Consider the following 19451-nt stretch of genomic DNA (forward strand, 5'->3'; position numbering starts at 1 on the left):
AAGGAACAGGCAGGAAAGGGAGGGGCAGCAGAGGCTAGCTTACCAGCTGGCAGGGGCGCGCAACAGAACTTTGCAAGGTCTACAACTATGTCAACGGTGCCTGTAAGCTACCCTTCTACTTTTATGGTAATAATAGGCACGACTCTTTGCACACCTGCAACTTGCCAGGCACTATCCTGCTCACACCAACCCTGAAAAGCAGGCCTCAGAACCCCCGGCCCCGAGAGGTTTGGGAACGTGTCCAAAGTCACACGTCAGGGAGCGGCAGAGCTGGGCTCTGGGTCTGCGCTCCCACCTGCTGCAGAGAGCACGCTGAGGGGACCGTCTCCAAGCCAGTGAGGACACATCCCTGCAGTGTCAGAGCCCGAAGTCAAGCCCAGTGGGCGCTGTGCCACTCTGCCACACCATGCTGTGCATCCTGACTCGAGAAACAGGAGTGGGACATTCCATCCCTGTAAAATGTGGCAGCAAACCAGACAACCCACTCTTCCCAGAATACCGTTAAATGCAGACATCAAGTGTCTGAACACATGGTAATACAACTACTGATACTGCTTAGTTTTAAAAAACACACACACTAATACAAAAAAAAAAAAAAAAAGGCTCCAAACAGTTTCACCTTCCCCAGCAATATTCTCGATTCAGATTTCCCCCAGTAGGGCCTGCGTGGGGGCCAACTGGAGCTGCACATGTGGGGAGGCCCATCCAGAGCAGAGGCTTCGTTCCCCAGAGACACCGCCTGTCAGCAGCTCCAAGCGCCACCTGTGTCCTTGGTACTTTCTCCTCAAACATTCACTTACCATGGCAGCGGCGAGACACAGTAAGGAAGGAAAAGACCCTTCACCTAAGTAAAACAACACGCCTCAATTTCCACGCGTTTCTCCTACGTCTGCTTTATTTACGCAAATCGAGCTTTGCACACGTAAGTGCTTGTAAACACTGCATATTCGAAATACTAGACATGCCTGCTGATTTCAACGATTCATTCACGTGCAGCTGGTGACAAGGGACAGACCGGCAACCCCACCGCAGCCTCCACCCCGCCACCCCCCCACACTGGGAGCAGCAGCTACCCCTGGTGCTCACCGCAGACTGTGTGCCGTGGAGCAATGGTGTCGCCTTCCAGACGTCCCCTGCCTACGCACAAGCCCTGTCTGTCTGTGCAGGCCGACATGCGGACTCACCGCCTCCCTCCCTGAGACGCCACCGACATTCCAGCTCCCCTCCATGCAGGCTTTGTGGGGTGTGTTCACACCCCACTCCCTCAAACCACCAACTCAGGGCGGTCGCCACTTGGAGGAGGCTCATCTTCCTCCAATGTTCCCGCCACCTCTGCCTCCTCGTACCTGAATGTGTCCAGTGGGACTCACCCCTGCGACTCTCTGACATAACAGACATTCCTTCACAAAACAAACCAGCCCTTGTGGGCTCCACCACAAAACAGAACAAAACTGCCCAACAGCGACAGCACGCAGGACAGACGCAGAGGGGGCCGCTGGTGGGGCACAGCCCACGGCTCAGCCCCAAGCCGGCCGGCATACTCACGAGGAGCTCGATGTCGCCGTCGGAGCCTTTGTAGTCCTCCATCACTGCCGCATCAAAGCCCAAGTCCTCGATGAGCCCAGCTATCTCCAGTGGCTGGATGACCTCCGGGTTGTACTTGACCTCTGCCTTTCCGGCCATCAAAGCAACCAGCACAGACAGAATACCTGAAACCACCAAAAAACCCCACATGTGCCCCCGGTCTTTCGAACAGCGGCTCTCAAACTCGGCTGCACATGGGGATCGCTCGAGGAACCACCACCGCGCTGGCCCCTGACCCAGACCCGATGAATCAGAATGTTCAGGGAGTCCCAGGTGTCTGTCTTTGAAGCTCCGCAGGTGAGTCTAATGTACAGCCAGGTGTGTAAACCACTGTTCTGGAACAATGCTTCTCATGCTTTAAAGGGCATGTGAACTACCCGAGGACCTTATTCAACGGCAGACTGGTTCAGTCAGTCTGGGGCAGTGTCTGAGGTTCTGCCAGTCGGCCCCGCGCCCAGGCGATGCGGGCACTGCTGGCCCGGGGGCCCCTTCGGGTCAGGCCCTAGAAGACACAGGTGGGCGCATGCACCTCAAAGCAAGGGACCCAGTCCGCAGCTCGCAACTGCTGCTATGTAACAGATACATGGGGTCCAGCGGAAGTTAACGCCTGCTTGGGTGTGGTCGATAGGATAGTAATACATATGCAATGATTTATAGTTTTATTGTGAACATTTCACCTACAACATCAAATGGTGGGCTTGAGTGGGATAGTGTTAAGTTACAGAACTGCATGCTTATGATTTTGTAATAAAAGATTTCGTAGCAAAAAAGGAGGTGTTATTTGTGCTGGACCCTGTACAATACTTTTTCTCCAGTCACCTTCAGATAAAGAAAAATAAATTTCAACATGGTTTCCCATCCTGCTTTCCAGTTTCTGATCACTTTCAGAAGTGAAAAAGGAACCCCACTGACTCTCTGGCTAACGCCATTGTGTTAGTTTCAGGGGGGGCACGGTTCATTCAAATGGACGACAGCAATGATGAACTTTAGAAAAAAGCTGTACGGGATGCAAATGAAGCATTCAAGTCAGGGACCCAGCACAGGCACCGGGTGACAGGTTAGTTTTACGGGCAGCCGGTCTGTGGATGATACAGGAAAGCCCTGGACACCTCAACGTGAGCATGATCATTCTAAAGCGCCAGGAAGCGAAGAGAGGCTGGAAAAAGTGTCGTCCTAGTTCAGGGTTGGTTCCTAGAGCCAGGGAGGGAGACAGACCAGAAAGACACGTGAAGCCATGGGGGTGAGGAAAAAGTTCTCTAACTCTGGTGGCAGAGGAGGGTCGTGGTTCAAATATTTTCCATACGAAAAATCGAGACAGGATTTTTGTTGCACTTTCAGGTTTAAGAGAATATTGAAAATGTAGTTTGAAACACAAGACTTGGCCAGTTCCACGCACTCTGCAGTGTACAGAGACAACAAGACAGAACATTTGAAACCGGAACTTCACAAAACACAGGCTGTTCATCCACTGGATCGTGAGAGGTCAACAGGATCGAAGGAGAAAGATAAAGATGCTGTGAGGACAAGCGAACTGAGGAGACCACCTCCCACGGGACCTGTGTGAGCTCTACCCTGGCCTCCCGCAGCTGACGTGGAGACACATTTTGTCTCAAGCAAACTGAACACTCCTTAAAGAACAGATGCCACCGGCCCCCGGACGTTAGACGAACACCTATCCTGTGACATGGGGTGCATGCTACCGGGTCCTAGGGGCTCCTGAGACACGCAGTCGGTGGAGACCAGGGAGGGAGAGCCCGCAGCGCTACACAGCCAGTGGCTGCGCCCCCCGGGGAGCACGGGTGCGGGCCTCTCACCAGCTTCCTTCTGCAGGTTCCTCTCTATGGTGGACACGCAGGACGCACAGGTCATGCCCGTGATCTGTAAGAAGCACTTCTGGGGTGCCGCTGAGGCGGGGGCTTGTGGCGGGGACTCTGCCGAGAGGCCAGGGCTGTGCACTGGGGGGGCCGTCCTGGAGGGGAGAGCCACAGCCTGCGTGGACACAGGCGTGCCAGCCGCAGTCTGCGCCGGGGCGTCCGCCGCACTGAGCTCTCCAACGTGGCTGCCAGAGCCGTTGCCTGGAATGAAAGGTCAGAAATCGTTCGGAGGGGCTTTCTTCACCGCAGGGAGTGCCAGCCTGACAGCATGCAGCAGAAGGCGTGGAGAGGCCGCGTTGGTTGTCATTTCCAATCACTCTCTCTCCCCACCGCCAGCGACAGGGGCGCATGATCACAGACACGTGACATGAGCCGACACTTCAAGAATGGAAAGTTCTGGCTAGATGAATGCTGTAATCACACGAGGGTAACAATGAGAAGAACTCACCCACCACTCTGTTAAGCACCCGTGTGACCTCCTTTAGTCTGAAAATAGCTACATGGTAAATACTGCTATCATTCCCATTTTGTAGATAAAGACAGAAGTTGCAAGAAATTAAATAATTTCTTAACAAATAATTGGGTTTGCGACCCAAACCCCTCAGGTGGCAAGCAGTGAAGCCGGCTTGGAACCAGGTCTGTTTAGCTCCAGGGTCTGTTCCTTTAACTGCAGTCACTTCCTAGTTAGCAGAGGTTCGCTCTCTCCCCACGACAATCGAAATGACCCAACACCTTTACTGAGTTGTGTGTCTTTTTCTCATGGTTTGCAAAAGTCCCGTATGTATTCCCGACATGACTCCTCTGTCAGCGGAATGAATGGCACATTATCTGCTCCCAGTCTGTGGTGTGGCTTTTCACTCCCATCGAATGAAGTCTCTTTCGATCAAAGACGTCCATGATCTAATGAAGCCCAACTCGGCAATCAACTGAACAACGTCCGTCCGTGGTCACCGCATTGTGCTACTTCAATATATATTTGTCTACATCAACACTGTGAAAATATTCATGAAGTTTTCTTCTAAAAGCTCTATTGTTTTTAATTATTATTTTTTAATCCTCACCTAAGCATAAGTTTACTGATTTTAGAGAGGAAGGGGGAGAAAGAGAGAAATATTGATTGGTTGCCTCCGATACGCACGCTGGCCAGGGATCGCCCACACAAGCCAGGTATGTGCCCTGACCAGGAATTGAACCCACAACCTTTTGGTGTACGGGATGATGCTCCAACCAACTGAGCACCCGGCCAGGGCTAAAAGCTTTATTATTTTAATAAACTTCCACATTCGGGCCTATGATATACTTCGAATTAGCTTTTGTGTGTGAGGCGGCAGTCAAGGGTCATTTCCTCCCACTTGGGTATCCTACTGACCTGCCTCCACACACAGAAAAGAGCATCCTTCCCCCACTGAATTCTGGGCACGAGGGTGCAGGCATTTTGGGGGGCCACTGTTCTGCCTTTCACCTATATATACAGCGATGTGAGTAGTTTTCTCAAACACATAAAGACACAGAATGTTTTCAGTACTGCAGGAGGTCACATTGTTTTGGTGACTCAAAACACCTACAAGAGGATGTAGAAAAGACAATTACGCCCTTTAATGACGAAACCCCACTGGCAAACCCACAGCCGCAGAAGATACAAGGTGGCATTATCCTGTATTGATGACAGACAGTGACTTTTAAGTCTCCCTTCTGAATAAATCTCACATCTTGGGGTGTTTCGCTCATCTTCTGAAATGTGCTAAAGCTATTTCTGCTCACTTCAAGAGTCCAGCTGATCAAAACTTTCAGCCCATTTGTGGAAGACCCCCCAGTAGTCTGGCCTTCCAGGGTCCCCACCGTGTTGGTGCAGAGACCGTCACCTCACCCATGGACACAGGTCACCCTCCTTGACTTTATCATTGTTCAGAAAGACTCCACGCCTGGAATCTCAAACTCACAAAATCTATTCTATGGCCACCTCTTAACACTCCACCTCCTGTACCCGTCGACTCTCCTACTTCTGTGCAGCCCCCACCCCCGCCATTCTCCCAGTCCATCACCTGTTTCCTGGATTCACCTGCCTTTCTACCCAAATATTACGGCCAACAATTCCAGTAATATTCGTGCTGTTAGAGAATCTCATACCCATACTAACCTGTAGTTTACATATTGCTATTCTTCAACACTGAGGTTGGACTCAACTAAATTCTGGGCTTTGGAAGATTGCGAAAGAAAGTTGAAATAAATTAACAAAGACCCAAGCAAGCATATGCTACTGGAACCTTTATTAATCTATGCTAGCCATATGGTGGGCAATGTAAACTGAGTGGGCTTTCTGGAAGTCTCCTTGGCAATATGTATTATCAAACACAATACCCTTAACTGCCTGGTACTTAGTAGAGGCACAATAAATATTTGTGACGGAATTAAGTAATGTTTATACCCTGTGGCCCATCATTTCCACTTTCAGATATTCCATAATAAGTACCTGCACAAGATTTAGCCTCAACGATGCCCATCAGTGTTATTTGGGATCACCAGCACACAAAACAGATGGGAGCCGTGCGAGAGGAAGCCAGTAGGGTACCACACAGGGAGTGCTGTGTGGCTGCAGAAGGTGTGGTGCTGTAGACATGAGAACGGAATTTAAAAGGATGATTATGATAAACTGCAGAGGAAAAGAGACCACAAAACGAGGTATGATACAAACCTACATATTTCTAAATATAAATTGTGGGTGCTGTGAACTGAAGTGAACCGTGCGGACGTTGGGGGACGAGAGTTCCAGATAGAGAAGACAGTGCGTATAAGACCCCGGGGGGAGGACAAGCCTGACCCGAGGAATCAAAGGGGTCAGAAAGGTCATGGGTGATAGAGGGGGCTTGTGGCCCCCCTCCAAGGTGAGATGTTACCAGATGAGACGGGAGGGTTTTGGATTACATCTCTGTGAATGCTGGGCAGGGAACACACTGCAAGGCTGAAAATCAGGAAGCAGAACCTCTTCCGGGATCCTGGAGACGGGACAGTGGTGTGGGCCCGGGTGCTGGCCTGTCTGACCTCATCTCCCGCCACTTATACCCAAGCACCATCCACGCCTGACTGCTCGCAAGCCACACCTGGAGCACGCCTGCCCGTGGCCTGTGCTGTGTCTCCTCTGCCCAGAGTGCCTGATGGGACCCTCGTCATTCTGAGACCCCAGCCAAGCGCCGCTCCAACACCACCTCCACCGGCGAGTCTGTGGGAGTCCCACAACCACATGCTGGATTCCCTCCTACTCCCCGAGAGCACTTCACCTACAGTACACCTTACTCATCCCTGGGATCCGTGACCCCGTGAGAACAGACGGGAGGTGCTGGGCTGCCTGTGAGCACGCCATGGCAGCCGGCACAGCGCCGGGGCCCAGATCCTCACTCGTGCATTACACACGTACAGCAGTGAGAGGACCGCGTGACACATGACAGGTGACTTGTCCTCGCACTTTAGTAACACATCCATCCACCTGTCCGTCCACTTAGTCGTTCATTCAGAAAATAGTTCCCATGGAAGTCAGTGAACTGGTGCAAAGCTGCTTTCTAGCCAGAAACCAGGGCGAAATGCGTTTTTAGCTGTCAAGTTGTAACCGCGCAGAAACCTTATTTTCTTTCATCCGGCCTCTTATTTTGACTTTTTTCCCTTTGGCTGTAATTGTCCTTCCCTAATGCCCTGACTCACCCGCCTCCCTCTCCCGTGCTTAACCACTGAGCCTGCGGGATGCCGAGGTCCTGGTCAGCCCACGGGAGCCTTAGGATCAGGTCCTGCTCTACTGACCACAGAGGCAGAGTTTCCAATCCAGCGAAAGGCAGTGTGGGGGCCTCAGCTGTGTTTCAGCTCCTGACTCAGGAAAGCAGAAGAGTCCACAGAACAAACCCTTGCGAAGTTGGACAGATCACCTCCACAGCTGATGTCGAGACCAAGTGCAATGATCAACTACCCCGACCCTAGCACCCGCCAATCAGCAGAGACGACCCTGGCTCCCTTTGTCACCACGATTGACAATTTTTCTCCGTATGATCCATCCCTTGGAAGCCATTGGGAAGCCAGGTCTTTGAGCATGAGCTACCTGTGACTCTGGGAACAGTGCCATCTCCTTAATAAATCCTTCCTTTCTTGGCTGAGAACTCCTGTTCCTGTCGTACTGGGCTTTGATGCACACAGGCAAACAGTCCCCTTCAGTCTGGTAGCAAAACAAGCTGAGATTCAAAGCCTGGCACTTGCCTACCGCTCTCAGACGCTTCCCTTCCCTCTCTCTGCTCCATCGTCAGGGGTTCTATCTCAGCAAACCACTTTTCCCAGGCTCCCTTGTGAACTGGTTTCTGATTAAATTTGGCACACAGGAGCTAGGAAGTGGGAAATGAAGCCCTGGCCAGTGTTGTTCAGTGGGTTGGGCGTCGTCCGCAAACCCAGAGGTGGTGGGTTCGATTCCCAGCCAGGGCACATGCCTGGGTTGTGGTTCAGTCACCAGTTGGGGCGTGTACAAGAGGCAACCGATTGATGTTGCTCTCCCTCTCTTTCTCCCTCCCTTCCCCATCTCTGGAATCAATAAAAAAAAAAACCCGTTTTTAAAAATAGTGGGAAATGATAGTAGAGAAACGAGGAAAAAGGAGTGTTACCCATCTGTCCACTGGGACCCCACCTCCTGGTCACAGCCTTTCCCTTCGCAGTGGCAGTGTCACCAGCTGCCACTGGGAGACCTTGTCCTGGGCTCTTGGAACACCCCTTCCTCAGACTCCCCTTGGGGGGGGGTTGGCTTCTGCTACTATTAATCTCTTGGGTTGGGTTTCCTTCCCATTGTTTGGTTTTCAGCTCTTTAAAATCTCTGTAAATACCGTATCTTGCTGTGTACAATGCGCACTTTTTTGCCCAAATTTTTGAGGGAAAAATAAGGATGTGTATTATACATGGGTAGCACTAATTCTGCATCTACATAAGTGTTTTTAATCATTTATGCTTATGCATTAAAGTGTAACTCTAGAAAGCAATGACAATATCTGTATGCAAAACAATACCCTGGAATATGGTAACCAGTTTTGTTCTATAATATAAATTAAAAAACTGAATTACAAAATTAAAACAAAAGATTTTTCCCCTGAAAGTTCAGGCCAAAGACTTGGGTGTGTATTATACATGGGAGCGCATTATACACAGCAAACAGGGCAGTTCCCGGGATTAGAGCCCTCCCCAGGGCCACCCTGTGACCCACTGGTACTGACCCATCACTTCCCTTCTCATCTCCTTCACAGACGCCTACCGTGCACGCTGGGGGCTACTTCAAAGGAGAAACAACAAGTCCTGTGGTTTGAAGACTGCCCCGCAGGACTTCCTACTCAATCCAGAATGAACAATCTCATACAAATGATGCCTTTTTAACATGAAGTGGCCATAAAGGGTAGTCACCAGCGTACTTCTGGTTTATCTGGAACTAAGCCTGGCAGGTAACGTACAGAATGTCCAGCTGAAGTTGAACTTCGGATAAACAACGAATAGTGTTTTCGTATACGTACGTCCCCTGCAGTATCTGGGACATACTTATGACAAAAAGCCGTTTGTTGTTATCTGAAATCAAAGATAGCTAGGTGGCCCCCACTTTTATTTGCTAAATCTGATGCTCTAAATACCTCTTAGGATAAACATTAACTCTAATAACTCTGGCCAAGAAAAACCACTGTTTTTTCTTTCAGGTTTAATCAAATCTAATTAGTCTGGATTATATAGTTAAACGCAAATTTCTTTTTACTGCCAATCACCTGGTTCCACTGTTGAAAGATGTCAAACCTCATGCAGCTACAGCAGATGATGACTTGCCTTTGAGTGAAGGATTTCCTGCTCTATTGTGTTTTTCTTATTGATTTTTATTTTAAAAACTCACACAGATGAAAAAAACAGAAAAAGAAAGAAGAAACACCTCCCTCCTGAAACTTGGCCCAGAGACAAAGAGGGGCCGCGTAAGGCCACCTGACCTACCCACTCCCTTTAAAAAGGGTGGTGGGGGGGGTGGGATGGGAAAATAGCAGGACTCAGCAAACTGCCCCAGGAGAAACACTATCTCATGGTGGTTGCACGATGATGTGGGACGCTCAATGCAGTCGCCCTGACTGCGGCCGGCGGGCTCTGCCCACGAGCTCTCCCCTCCAGTGCGAAGCTCCAGCCGGGGCTGAAGAAACTGCCCTAGTCCCGCCGGCACGCGCACTGCCGCGCAGGGCCTGTGTCTTGGGGTCAAAACAGTAAAAACATTACCACCCGCACCACGGTCCCTCAGAAAACGTCCCTCGCTCCTTCCTCATCTTCAGCCTCTCTCTCAGCCAGCCCTCTGTTCCTCAGGGCCTTGGCCCCTGCAGGTCCGCACCTCCTCACCACCTACAGGATGGTGAGCCTCTCCCTGCTAACCCTTAGCATCGCCGACCCTCTGGCTTTATTCCCAGGACGCCACCCTCTTCTCCGTCACCTGTCTGCAAGATCTTCTTCCTGCAGGTGGCCCTCCCCACACCAGGGTCATCACATTCCTCCTCAGGCCCTTCCCTTCTTACACTCTTCCTGGGTCTTCCGGCACCTTCCTTGGCTCCCGCCACCCAAAGCTGCACTTCTAGCCCCACTCACCCCAAAATTCAGAACTTGTGAGCCCAGCCGTTCCAGCATCTACCTCAGCAGGGGCTCCCCCAAGCTCTCCCTCTCCTCCCTAGCCTCGCCCACGCTTAATCTGACCCCGAGCTTGGTGGCTGTGATCCGAGTGTCCTCCAGATCCGTCCTTGCTCTGTAGCCCCCACACACCATGCCTCGCCCCGCCCCCCATGCGGCCTCGCTGACTCGACCACATTGTACCCGACGGGTCCTCTACAGCACCATCGGAGCTGTGCTCCCTCTGCCCGACACCCACTGCTGACACCCCTGGCCTCTGCGGGAAAGCCCCCGTGCAGCGTGACTCCCAGGGCCCCTGTGAGGCGGCCCAGGCTCTGTCCCACCACTTTGAGCTGTCACTCAAGCTGCAACCGAAAGGAAGTCCGGCCAGCTGCTGCTCTGAAAGCCACATTTGCAGGTGCCGGCCACCTGGAAGATGGAGCACTCAGGCCTCAGAGCCTGTCTCCCGGGAAGATGGGGGATTCACACCTCAGAGCCCGTCTCCCCCTCTCAGAGGAGACAGAGGTTCCTCTAAGGAGGGAGAGGGGAACAGAACACAGAGATCAGGGAGGTGGCTGCGAAGTTCTCTACATGCAGACGAGCACAGTCCATTCCGGCACGTCAAGCGACGGTCCAGTGTGGGTCATCCTGGTTCAGCCATCCAGCCCACGTCACCCTGGTGTTACATCGCCCTGGCTCCATGGCTGAAGGTCAGCATGTGTCCCGGAGCTGGGATGCCTGAAGGCTGGAGTCTGTGTCTTTCAAAGTTAGTTCCTAGGATTCTCATACCAACATGCTGCTTATCTACAGACTATGTGTTAGTCCGTCACACTTGCAGAAACGACGTCAGAAGAATGGTGGGGCGCGTCAGAATTCCCCACCGTCACCCAGCCCCTCTAGTCCCTTCTGCGGCTTCCCCAGCACACTGCGCTGCCTCTTGGGCCTTCAGACCCCTGTCCAGGACGCTTTGTCACCTCCCCGACCCACCCCAGCCCCTCGCCTCGCATGCCCACTCGCCCTCCAGAGGCGCCCTTCCTGAGCCCCACAGCTTGGCTCAGGCCCCCACGCCTGGGCCCGCACAGGACCTGCCCCTCCAAGCCCTGCCCTGGGGACCCTCCACCGCAACCTAAGCTCCCAGGAGACACCGCGGGCCCGCACTCAGCGGCCCACAACTTGCAACCCTGGCACACAGTGGAAAGGATGCTGCATCCTGTGCTGGGCTCCTGTGGGAGGAAAATGCAAGAAAATTGACAGGTGAGTGGTCAGTGAGAGGGGGTGGGGAGCAGGGATGGTCACAACCCCAGAAACTCGGTCAAGTCAGGTGGCATCAAGGTATGAGGACACCTGGCTTCGTGGAGATGTCAGCACACCCGTCAACAGGGGGTGGTTTGTGGGGGGCACAAAGGAAATCATCCCTGAACCCTTCCCTAAATTTCCTCTTTCAAGGGAATGGGCTGCAGGCGGTGGGAATAGAGCCACGTTATTTTTATAGTTCATAGCCTCCCAGAGAAATCTTCAGAGAAAGGGATGGTGGGTGCTGCGGTCAGAGAGGAGGGGCCTGGCGCCCCTGCTGTGCTCTCTCTAAGAACAACCAACCCCGGAATCGGAGTTCTGCTCGGAAAGGGAGACAGGACCCAAGGGCCTCAGCGTGTGAGTCCCAGCTATGAGAGAGCAAAATCTAAGCACGTGGAAAGGCTACTTCCTCTGCGCTGAAAGCCCGGCACCCAAGGGCCAGCTGTGAGCTCCACCCCCACGGGAGGCAGGGTGCGGGCCTAACGAATCAGCTACGCACCAGAAAGGGCCGAGGCCTCGAAGCCCATGTCTTCCACAGCAGCGCAGAGTTGCTCAGGGTTAGTTACGGAGGGGTCATAGAGAATCGTGGCGGTCCCCTCCGCCAGAGACACGGATACTCGCTGCACCCCTGCCCTCTGGGAGAGCAGGCCCTCGATGGACTGGACGCAGGATACACAGCGCATGCCCGTGATAGCGAGCCCTACGGTCTGGCCAGCGCCTGGCGCCTGGCTTCTCTGGGCGGGGGCGGGGGAGTGACCTGCGGAAGACCTGTCACCCAGCCCAGTTCCTTCTGCTCCGTCATCAAGGGAAACTTTAAAGTTCCCGGGTGGAAGCGCCTCGATGGCTTTCTGCAGGGCCTCTGGGGCAACGCGGGAAGGGTGGAACTGGACCCGGGCAGTTCTGCTCTCCAGGGACACTCGAATGTGTTGAACCCCTGGGAGCTGGCCGATGTTTTCTTCAATGTTGCGGACACAGGACCTACAGTGCATCCCGTCCACTCGCAGCTGCAGGGTGGCCACCGGGCTCCCTGGGGGCTCCAAGGTCCTGGAGTTGTTGACATTCTGGTTGGAAGGGGGAGGTGTCTTGGGGCTGGTGCTCTGTAACCGCCGGATATCGATTCGTCCCAGGCTGACAGGGGCCACTTTGCTCTTGATGACAGCTTCAAATCCAAGGTCATTCACATGGTCCCTGAGGTCTTGGGGCCCGATAAGGTAAGGCTGGTACGTGATGATGGCCTCCTGGCTGCTGAGGGACACCCTGACGCGCACCACCCCTTGCAGCTTCCCGATCTTGCCTTCTATGGAGCTGACGCAGGACTGGCAGGTCATGCCCTCCACCCGGAGCTTGACCACGGCCTCCAGGGCTGGCGAGGACCTGAGAGGCCAGGACTCGGCCCTTCCTTCCGCGATGCTGGCCCCGAAGCCCATGTCCTTAATGTGACAGCAAACCTGCGGCAGGCTGACAACCGACGGCACGTACTCCACAGCCGCGCTGCCGTGTTCCAGGGAGACCCGAACGCCCACGACGCCTCTCAGACTGGCCACCCTGCTCTCGACAGACGCCACACACGACTGGCAAGTCAGGCCTGAAAGGCGGACGGTGCCGGTGGCCGTCTGCAAAGGGCTCGCACCGTCCAGGCTGCCTTCGTAGCCAACGTTGTCAAAGGCGAAACTCTGCTTCATGGCTGGTTCGCAGACACGCGAGGGCAGAGAAAGTTGAGCCAGGATCTAAAAGAAAAAGAAATTACCTTTTTTTTATCCTCAATGCGAACGTTTTTCTAAAATATCCCAGCTTGTCGGGCCCTGAGAAAATGGAAAACAGTGCCCCTGGTGTCAAAAGGTTCCAAGAGCACAAGGGTGTAAAATGCAGAGAAGGAAAAAAGAGGGCAGTCCATTAAAAGCGACAAGCAGACGGCTTTTCAACATATGAAAACACGGTTAAAGGAGGCAGGTGACACTCCCACCTCACTGTGGCGCTGTCTGCACCACGCACGCACATCGGCGCCCCGGACCCGATCCTCAGAGTCGGCAGGAGGGTCAGCTCCCTAGAAGGCAACTCAGCAATGCCTGTGGAAATTACAAGTTCACAGACGCCTTGACCCAGCAGCTCTGCACCAAAAACTTTAGCCAATAGACATGTATGTTCATGTGCGAGACAAGCACACAACAGAGGACTGGAAACGACACACACGTCTGCGAGGAAGGGTGTTAAATTACTGCACAGCCATACAGTGGGATTCTACCCTGTTCTTAAAAAGAACGTGGCGACGCTGTAAATACTGACAGAGGCCAATACCAGACACAGCGCTCGGTGAAAAACCACAGGGCCCAGGGTGTACAGTATCTCAGTCATCTGCGGCTGCGCGACAAACCGAATTTAGTGGCTTATAACGAATGCATCAGTTGTTCAGTTTGGACAGGGCTCTGTATGGAAAGCCCGCTCTGTGCCACACAGCGAGTTCTGGTGTGGATGGCTCAGGGCAAGAGACTCCCCTTCCACACCGGCTCTCCTGTCCCAGGCCTGGCTGGTGAGGCCGGCTGTGGTCTGGAAGCTGCTGGCAAAGACCGCAGTCCTCTCGCGTGGGGCCTTTCCACTGGCAGGTTGGGGACCTCACAGCTGGTGGCCTGTGGGTTCTGACAGGGCGTGCCACAGAGTGCATTCCCCGAGGACAGGTCCCAAAGGGCAAGCACTTAGGGAGCCTGACCCTGCATCACACTTCCTAGTTCGCCATGGGTCAAAGCCAAGTCACAGGGCCCATGCTCAGTCAGTCCAGGAGGGAATTACATAAGGACTTAAACACAAGGAGGTGTGTGTAGTTCATTGGGAAGACCACCAAAATAAGTGTGCCACAGAAGGCCGACACTGTGTGTAGGAGAAAAAGGCATAGATGCTTACACATGCCTGGACGACCTCTGGGGGGATGGGTAAGAAACGGGGGCAGAGTTGGGGGGGCGGAATTGGGGGCTGGGCGCTAGAGGGAGCAGGTGCCTAGGGGCAGGGGCAGGAAGGAAGAGTTACTTTTCACTGTACAACGTCCTGTGCCTTACACACGTGCTACCAAGTTCTAATCATTAATTTAAAAATCAAAATATATGACATAAGCATAAAAGGAAATCCAGAACAGTGACCTGATTGTAATAGGTATTAATTAAATACATGTTTAACTGGAACAGACAAGGGAAAAACTAAGAAAACATCCGAAGACATTCTCTTTAACATAGTGCCTTAATAAGCAAAAATTGCCTCCTTATGAGACCTAACCCTCCCTCACCCAGTCCGCTGGAAAAACACATTTCTGCCCAACTTATTTTTCTTGGCCTTGGGTCTAGCGACAACTCACCAAACCCCCAATCACAACGCTGGCACTTAATCCCTGGATTACTGATTCTGTGTTCCTGCCAAAAGGGTGTGCAGAGCGCTGGGAGCTGTTTGTTTGTAGCGAACAATACCCAGAGGCCCCCTTCCCGACAGGCAGGTTTCTAACGACAAGCAGTTACTACAGAGGACAAAGCTTCGCAAGTAACACGACTTTACCAGACACCCGGGCACCTGCGGGTTAGGGGCCATCTCCTAACAGTGGCCGGCTGTTTGGATAGTCTGTGTGTGCACACATGTGGGGGGCGTGTGTGCGCTTTCCATCCCACTCTTCCGACAACCGCTGGTGGTAAAAGCTCTCACAGAGTGAGTTCAAACAAACGTGTAGGTCTAAGGGTTCATCATGCAGTCACGGGAGGGGGAGAGTGGCCCAGGACACAAACTCTGCGCCCAGGGAAAACCTCGGGGAAGCCCTGGTGGTCCTCCATTCTCACTAAGTCATACATACTCCTTGGGGACAAACATCTGGGACTTGTGCAGGCCCAACACCAGGGTGTGGAAGAGCTTTTGCCCACTTTAGAATTTTTAACAAACTATTAATATAATAGGCTCTGGGATTAGAAGGGACTGGAAACACAGAGGAGAGAAGGATTTCAGAGGAAAACCCAAAATGAATTTCTGTTCTTTGCTATCTCTCTAGGCACCAGGTCACATGGAATTTGCTGAGAGTGCCAGGGTTTAAAAAGAAAAAAAAAAAAAGATAAGTAAAGGAATAGAAGCTGTTGCTTCAGCAAGAGGGGGCAAGGAAAGGGGAAAACAAGACCTGCAGGTAGGCCAACCTGGTATGAAGAAACCGGAAACGATGTGGCAGGTTTTGATGAAAGTTTTCAAAGCCAGGCTGAAATTCAAAGGCCCAGAAATGACAGGCCTCCTAGAAAAGAACTGTGATTACAAGTCGAAGGGCAATGCCACCACACACGCAATGGGAGACCACTGGCCACTTCTGCCATCTCTCAGTCCCACCTGGATCCCCTTAAACAGGGCACCACCTGCCCACTTCCCCTTGAGATTTCTTTCACTCTGAAGGTTAACACCCTTAAGCACTTACAAGCCAAAAACGTTGTGCATGTATGCGGCTTTTCCCACACAGAACCTCCACCCAGACAACTCTATGTTCCTGATCTCTCCCAAACTCAAAAAACAGAAAAGCTGTGATGTTTTCCGTTTGTACGTACACACACCCAGTGATAGCAAACAGTTCATCATTCTCAGCGTATTTTATGAGAACGAGACCCTCTGTCCCTAACACTCACTGCAATTCTATCGGTAGGTCTTCTTATCACCATTTTACTGCTGAAACAGACTCACAGATTTATCCGAGGCCCCAAATCCATTTAAGTAACAGCTTGAATTTAAATTACCAACTCAAAGTCTAGAGTGCTCTTTTTGAAAAAAAAAAAACAAAAAACCACAACTTTGGAGGTTACTTTTTCTTTTTAGTCACACTAATTTACAGGAAGAGGCCAGCGGAAAAGCAAAAGGAAGGCGCAGTCCGGATTGAATGCAGCAGCCCCGCTGCCCGTGACCGAGCCTGCCTTCCTCCCTCGGGGTCTGCCCCCTCTGGCCGTCTCCGGCACTTCAGAAAACCCTCCGCAGAAACCAGTGCTCCCTGTTCTCTACAATATTCTTTGTTTGACTCCATGCACTCAAGGCAGCCCCGTGAGCAGAGCGGGTGGGATGCGTGTTACACCTGCATGCGCACAGACTCATGGGGTACATACGTGTAAGTAATAATCCGTAAATTTGAGGTTATTTATGGGTAAGCTAGGACATCCTGATTTTTTACTACCTTTATATGCAGGGTGGGGCAAACGAAGGTTCACAGTTGTTCGTATAGAAAATAACATGATGATTAATAAATAATGATGTAAGAATAATATAAGGAATAAATGGTGTTTTCATGTACTCACAACTGTAAACCTACCTTTGCCCTACCCACCCTGTATTTCCAATTTTTTTAATTTAAATTAAAAAAAACATGCCCTGGCGGGTGTGGCTCAGTGGATTGAGTGCCGGCCTGTGAACCAAAGGGTCGCTGGATCGATTCCCAGTTGGGGCACATGCCTGGGTTGTGGGCCAGGTCCCCAGTGGGGGCCACACGAGAGGCAACCACACATTGATGTTTCTCTTCCTCTCTTCCTCCCTTCCCCTCTCTCTAAAAATAAATAAATAAAATCTTTAAAAAAAATGAGTGTACATATTCCCCCACCCCCACTTTAACCCCTTCGCGCTGCCCTTTATCATTACTGAACAAAGGTCCGGCAAGAGTGTCCAGTGATTGTTATTTACGTAGTCGGATGAGGGCCGGGTGGGTGTGCTGGGTGTGCCCTCCAGGGAACTTCCGTGCAAGTGACCGTTTATGGCCTGTCCCCTTCTCCTGACCACAGCGAGGAGAAACTATTACCCCTTATGGAGAGACTGGGTGCCGTGTACCCACTATTTGCCCTTAACACACACATACAAACATGAGAGTCTTCTACAGACAACAAAATAAAATTTAGAAATTCACCAACTGGAAGACCTCTCCAAGCAGCACTCCGCAGTATTACCTCTGAAAACCCATTTGCGCTCTCATTCCAAACACAGCAACTGTTTCGGAGAACCCCATTGCTTTTCACATCTATGTGTTGTAACAATTACTTCATCAGACTTTTGTCAATCAACAGCATTGTTTTTCCTTCTTCAGAATATTCGCTCCCAAACAAAGAAATTTTACATAACGGACCTGTTACTATCAAGCAACTGTCGGTATCTTGGAATATTTTTTTGCATTTGAAAGAAATAGTTTAAGTCAGAAGTATGGGATCATAAATGCCTTATGTCATCGCCAAGAATTATAATAAGATCGTGATCTAAAAGACCTACATTAGGTGCGTGCAATGTTATCACTGGTTAGAAGAAATGTCACACCAAGGATATTAAGTTAATTCAGGTATTTATATTATATGGCAGAAGTCACTGAACTTGTGATTATTTTTGTTTTTAATTATTATTATTATTGATAAGTTGCATATGGTTATCAGGTTTGGTGAAGTAATGCTGTATTTTATACACAAGAACATACACTCCTGTCGCTGATGAATGTACTGGTTTGTGCCTAGAATTACAGTTATAACAGGCTATACATTAAAATATATATATTCCTTTGAGAGACTTAGGTATAAACCTAATGTTTATAATTTATTCTACTCTATAAATTCATGGTAGGAAATTCCTACCTAAAACAATCCCCAGAAAAAGAAATGCAAGTGGTTGATAAACCTTTTAAAAAATAATATCTGGTCAACTAATATCTGAAAAGGGGGCCAAGAATACTTCAGTGGAGACAAGACAGTCTCTTCAATAAACGGCGCTGGGACACTGGGCAGTCCCGTGTCAGAGAATGAAAGTGGGGCTCAGTCTTACACTACTCACAAAAATTAACTCGAGTGGTTCACGGACTTAAATATAAGGAAAACCGTAACACTCCTATAAGAAAACGCAGGGAAAAAAGCTCCTTGACAGGGTCTTGTTAATGATTTTTTCTTTTTTTTTTGGATGTGAAACCTAAGGACAATCGACAACATGGAAAACAAGGGAGGCGACATCACTACATCAAACTGAAAAGCTTCTGCACAGCCCGAGAAACAACAAAGGGAAGACGACTTGCAGCGGGAACACTATACATGAGATACGGGCCTATATCCAATATGGATAAGGAATTCACGCAACGCAACCACCAAAACACACAAATAACCCAATTAAACAGCGAGCGGAGGAACTGGACAGACATTTTTCTAAAGACATGCAAATGGCCAGCAGGTACACGTTCAAGATGCTCGACATCACTAATGATCAGGAAAATGCAAATCAAAACCCCAGCGAGATACCTACCACCTTCGATCTCTTAGAATCGCGGTTATCAAGAAGATAACCTCACTAATATAATAAAAAGTGAAACTCACAGTTTTCATCCTTTCAGTAAGAATTATTTGAAGGCCTCCTTGGAAGATCCTAACCACAATACTATAAACTCTTTAGTAGCAATAAAATGCAAGTTTATGGGGAAAAATTAAAAAAGAAAAAAAGATAACCAATGGTAGCTGAGGATGCGGAGAAAAGGGAGCCCTCAAAAGCACTGATGCGGGGAATGTAAATTGGTGTGGCCACTATGGAAAATAGTATGGGGTTTCCTTAGGAAATTAAACATAGAACCACCACATGACTCAGCAATCCCACTGGTGGGAGTTTATCTGAAGGAAGCGTTGAGGAGGCATCTGCAGCCCCACGTGCACCTGTGACATTATTTACAACATCCACGCCACGGAAACGACCTGAGTGTCCATCAGCGCGTGAATGGATAAAGAAAATGTGATCCCCCCGCCCCCGGAATATTTGTTATTCAGCCAACCTGCTGAGTCTGCTAATAAATGGGGGGGGGGGGGGGGGATTGCCTTCCCCAGCCTTCATGTTTTCACGAGCTATGCCTTAAAAGAAATTTTCCCCTCCTGCCCGTCCAAAACACAAAAGAAACTTACAGCTTGCTCAACTTCATGACCCCGATCTAAGCTGTACGTGTAAGAAATGTAAAAGGGAAGCGCAGAACACCACTAACCACAGCCAGGACTGTGAAGTGTCTTATTATTCACAGGGGCTACCTGCACCTCTGCGAACAAGGTGCCTGCCAGACGACCTTCTGCTCACGGTGAATCA

General features: G+C 50.8%; 1 protein-coding gene across 1 annotated transcript in view; it reads right to left on the bottom strand.

Annotated features, from left to right (window-relative positions):
• Positions 1 to 19451, bottom strand: part of LOC112310699 (copper-transporting ATPase 2) — a 72151-nt gene that overhangs the window by 39588 nt on the left and 13112 nt on the right. Inside the window, exons 4-6 of the mRNA XM_053916545.1 lie at positions 11884 to 13111; positions 3399 to 3659; positions 1546 to 1709 (exon numbers count right to left, since the gene is read on the bottom strand). Coding sequence (XP_053772520.1) covers positions 1546 to 1709; positions 3399 to 3659; positions 11884 to 13111 — 1653 coding nt within the window. The remainder of the gene's footprint in view (positions 1 to 1545; positions 1710 to 3398; positions 3660 to 11883; positions 13112 to 19451) is intronic.

This window comes from Desmodus rotundus, chromosome 13 (assembly GCF_022682495.2).
Source record: "Desmodus rotundus isolate HL8 chromosome 13, HLdesRot8A.1, whole genome shotgun sequence".
Classification (NCBI taxonomy): domain Eukaryota; kingdom Metazoa; phylum Chordata; class Mammalia; order Chiroptera; family Phyllostomidae; genus Desmodus; species Desmodus rotundus.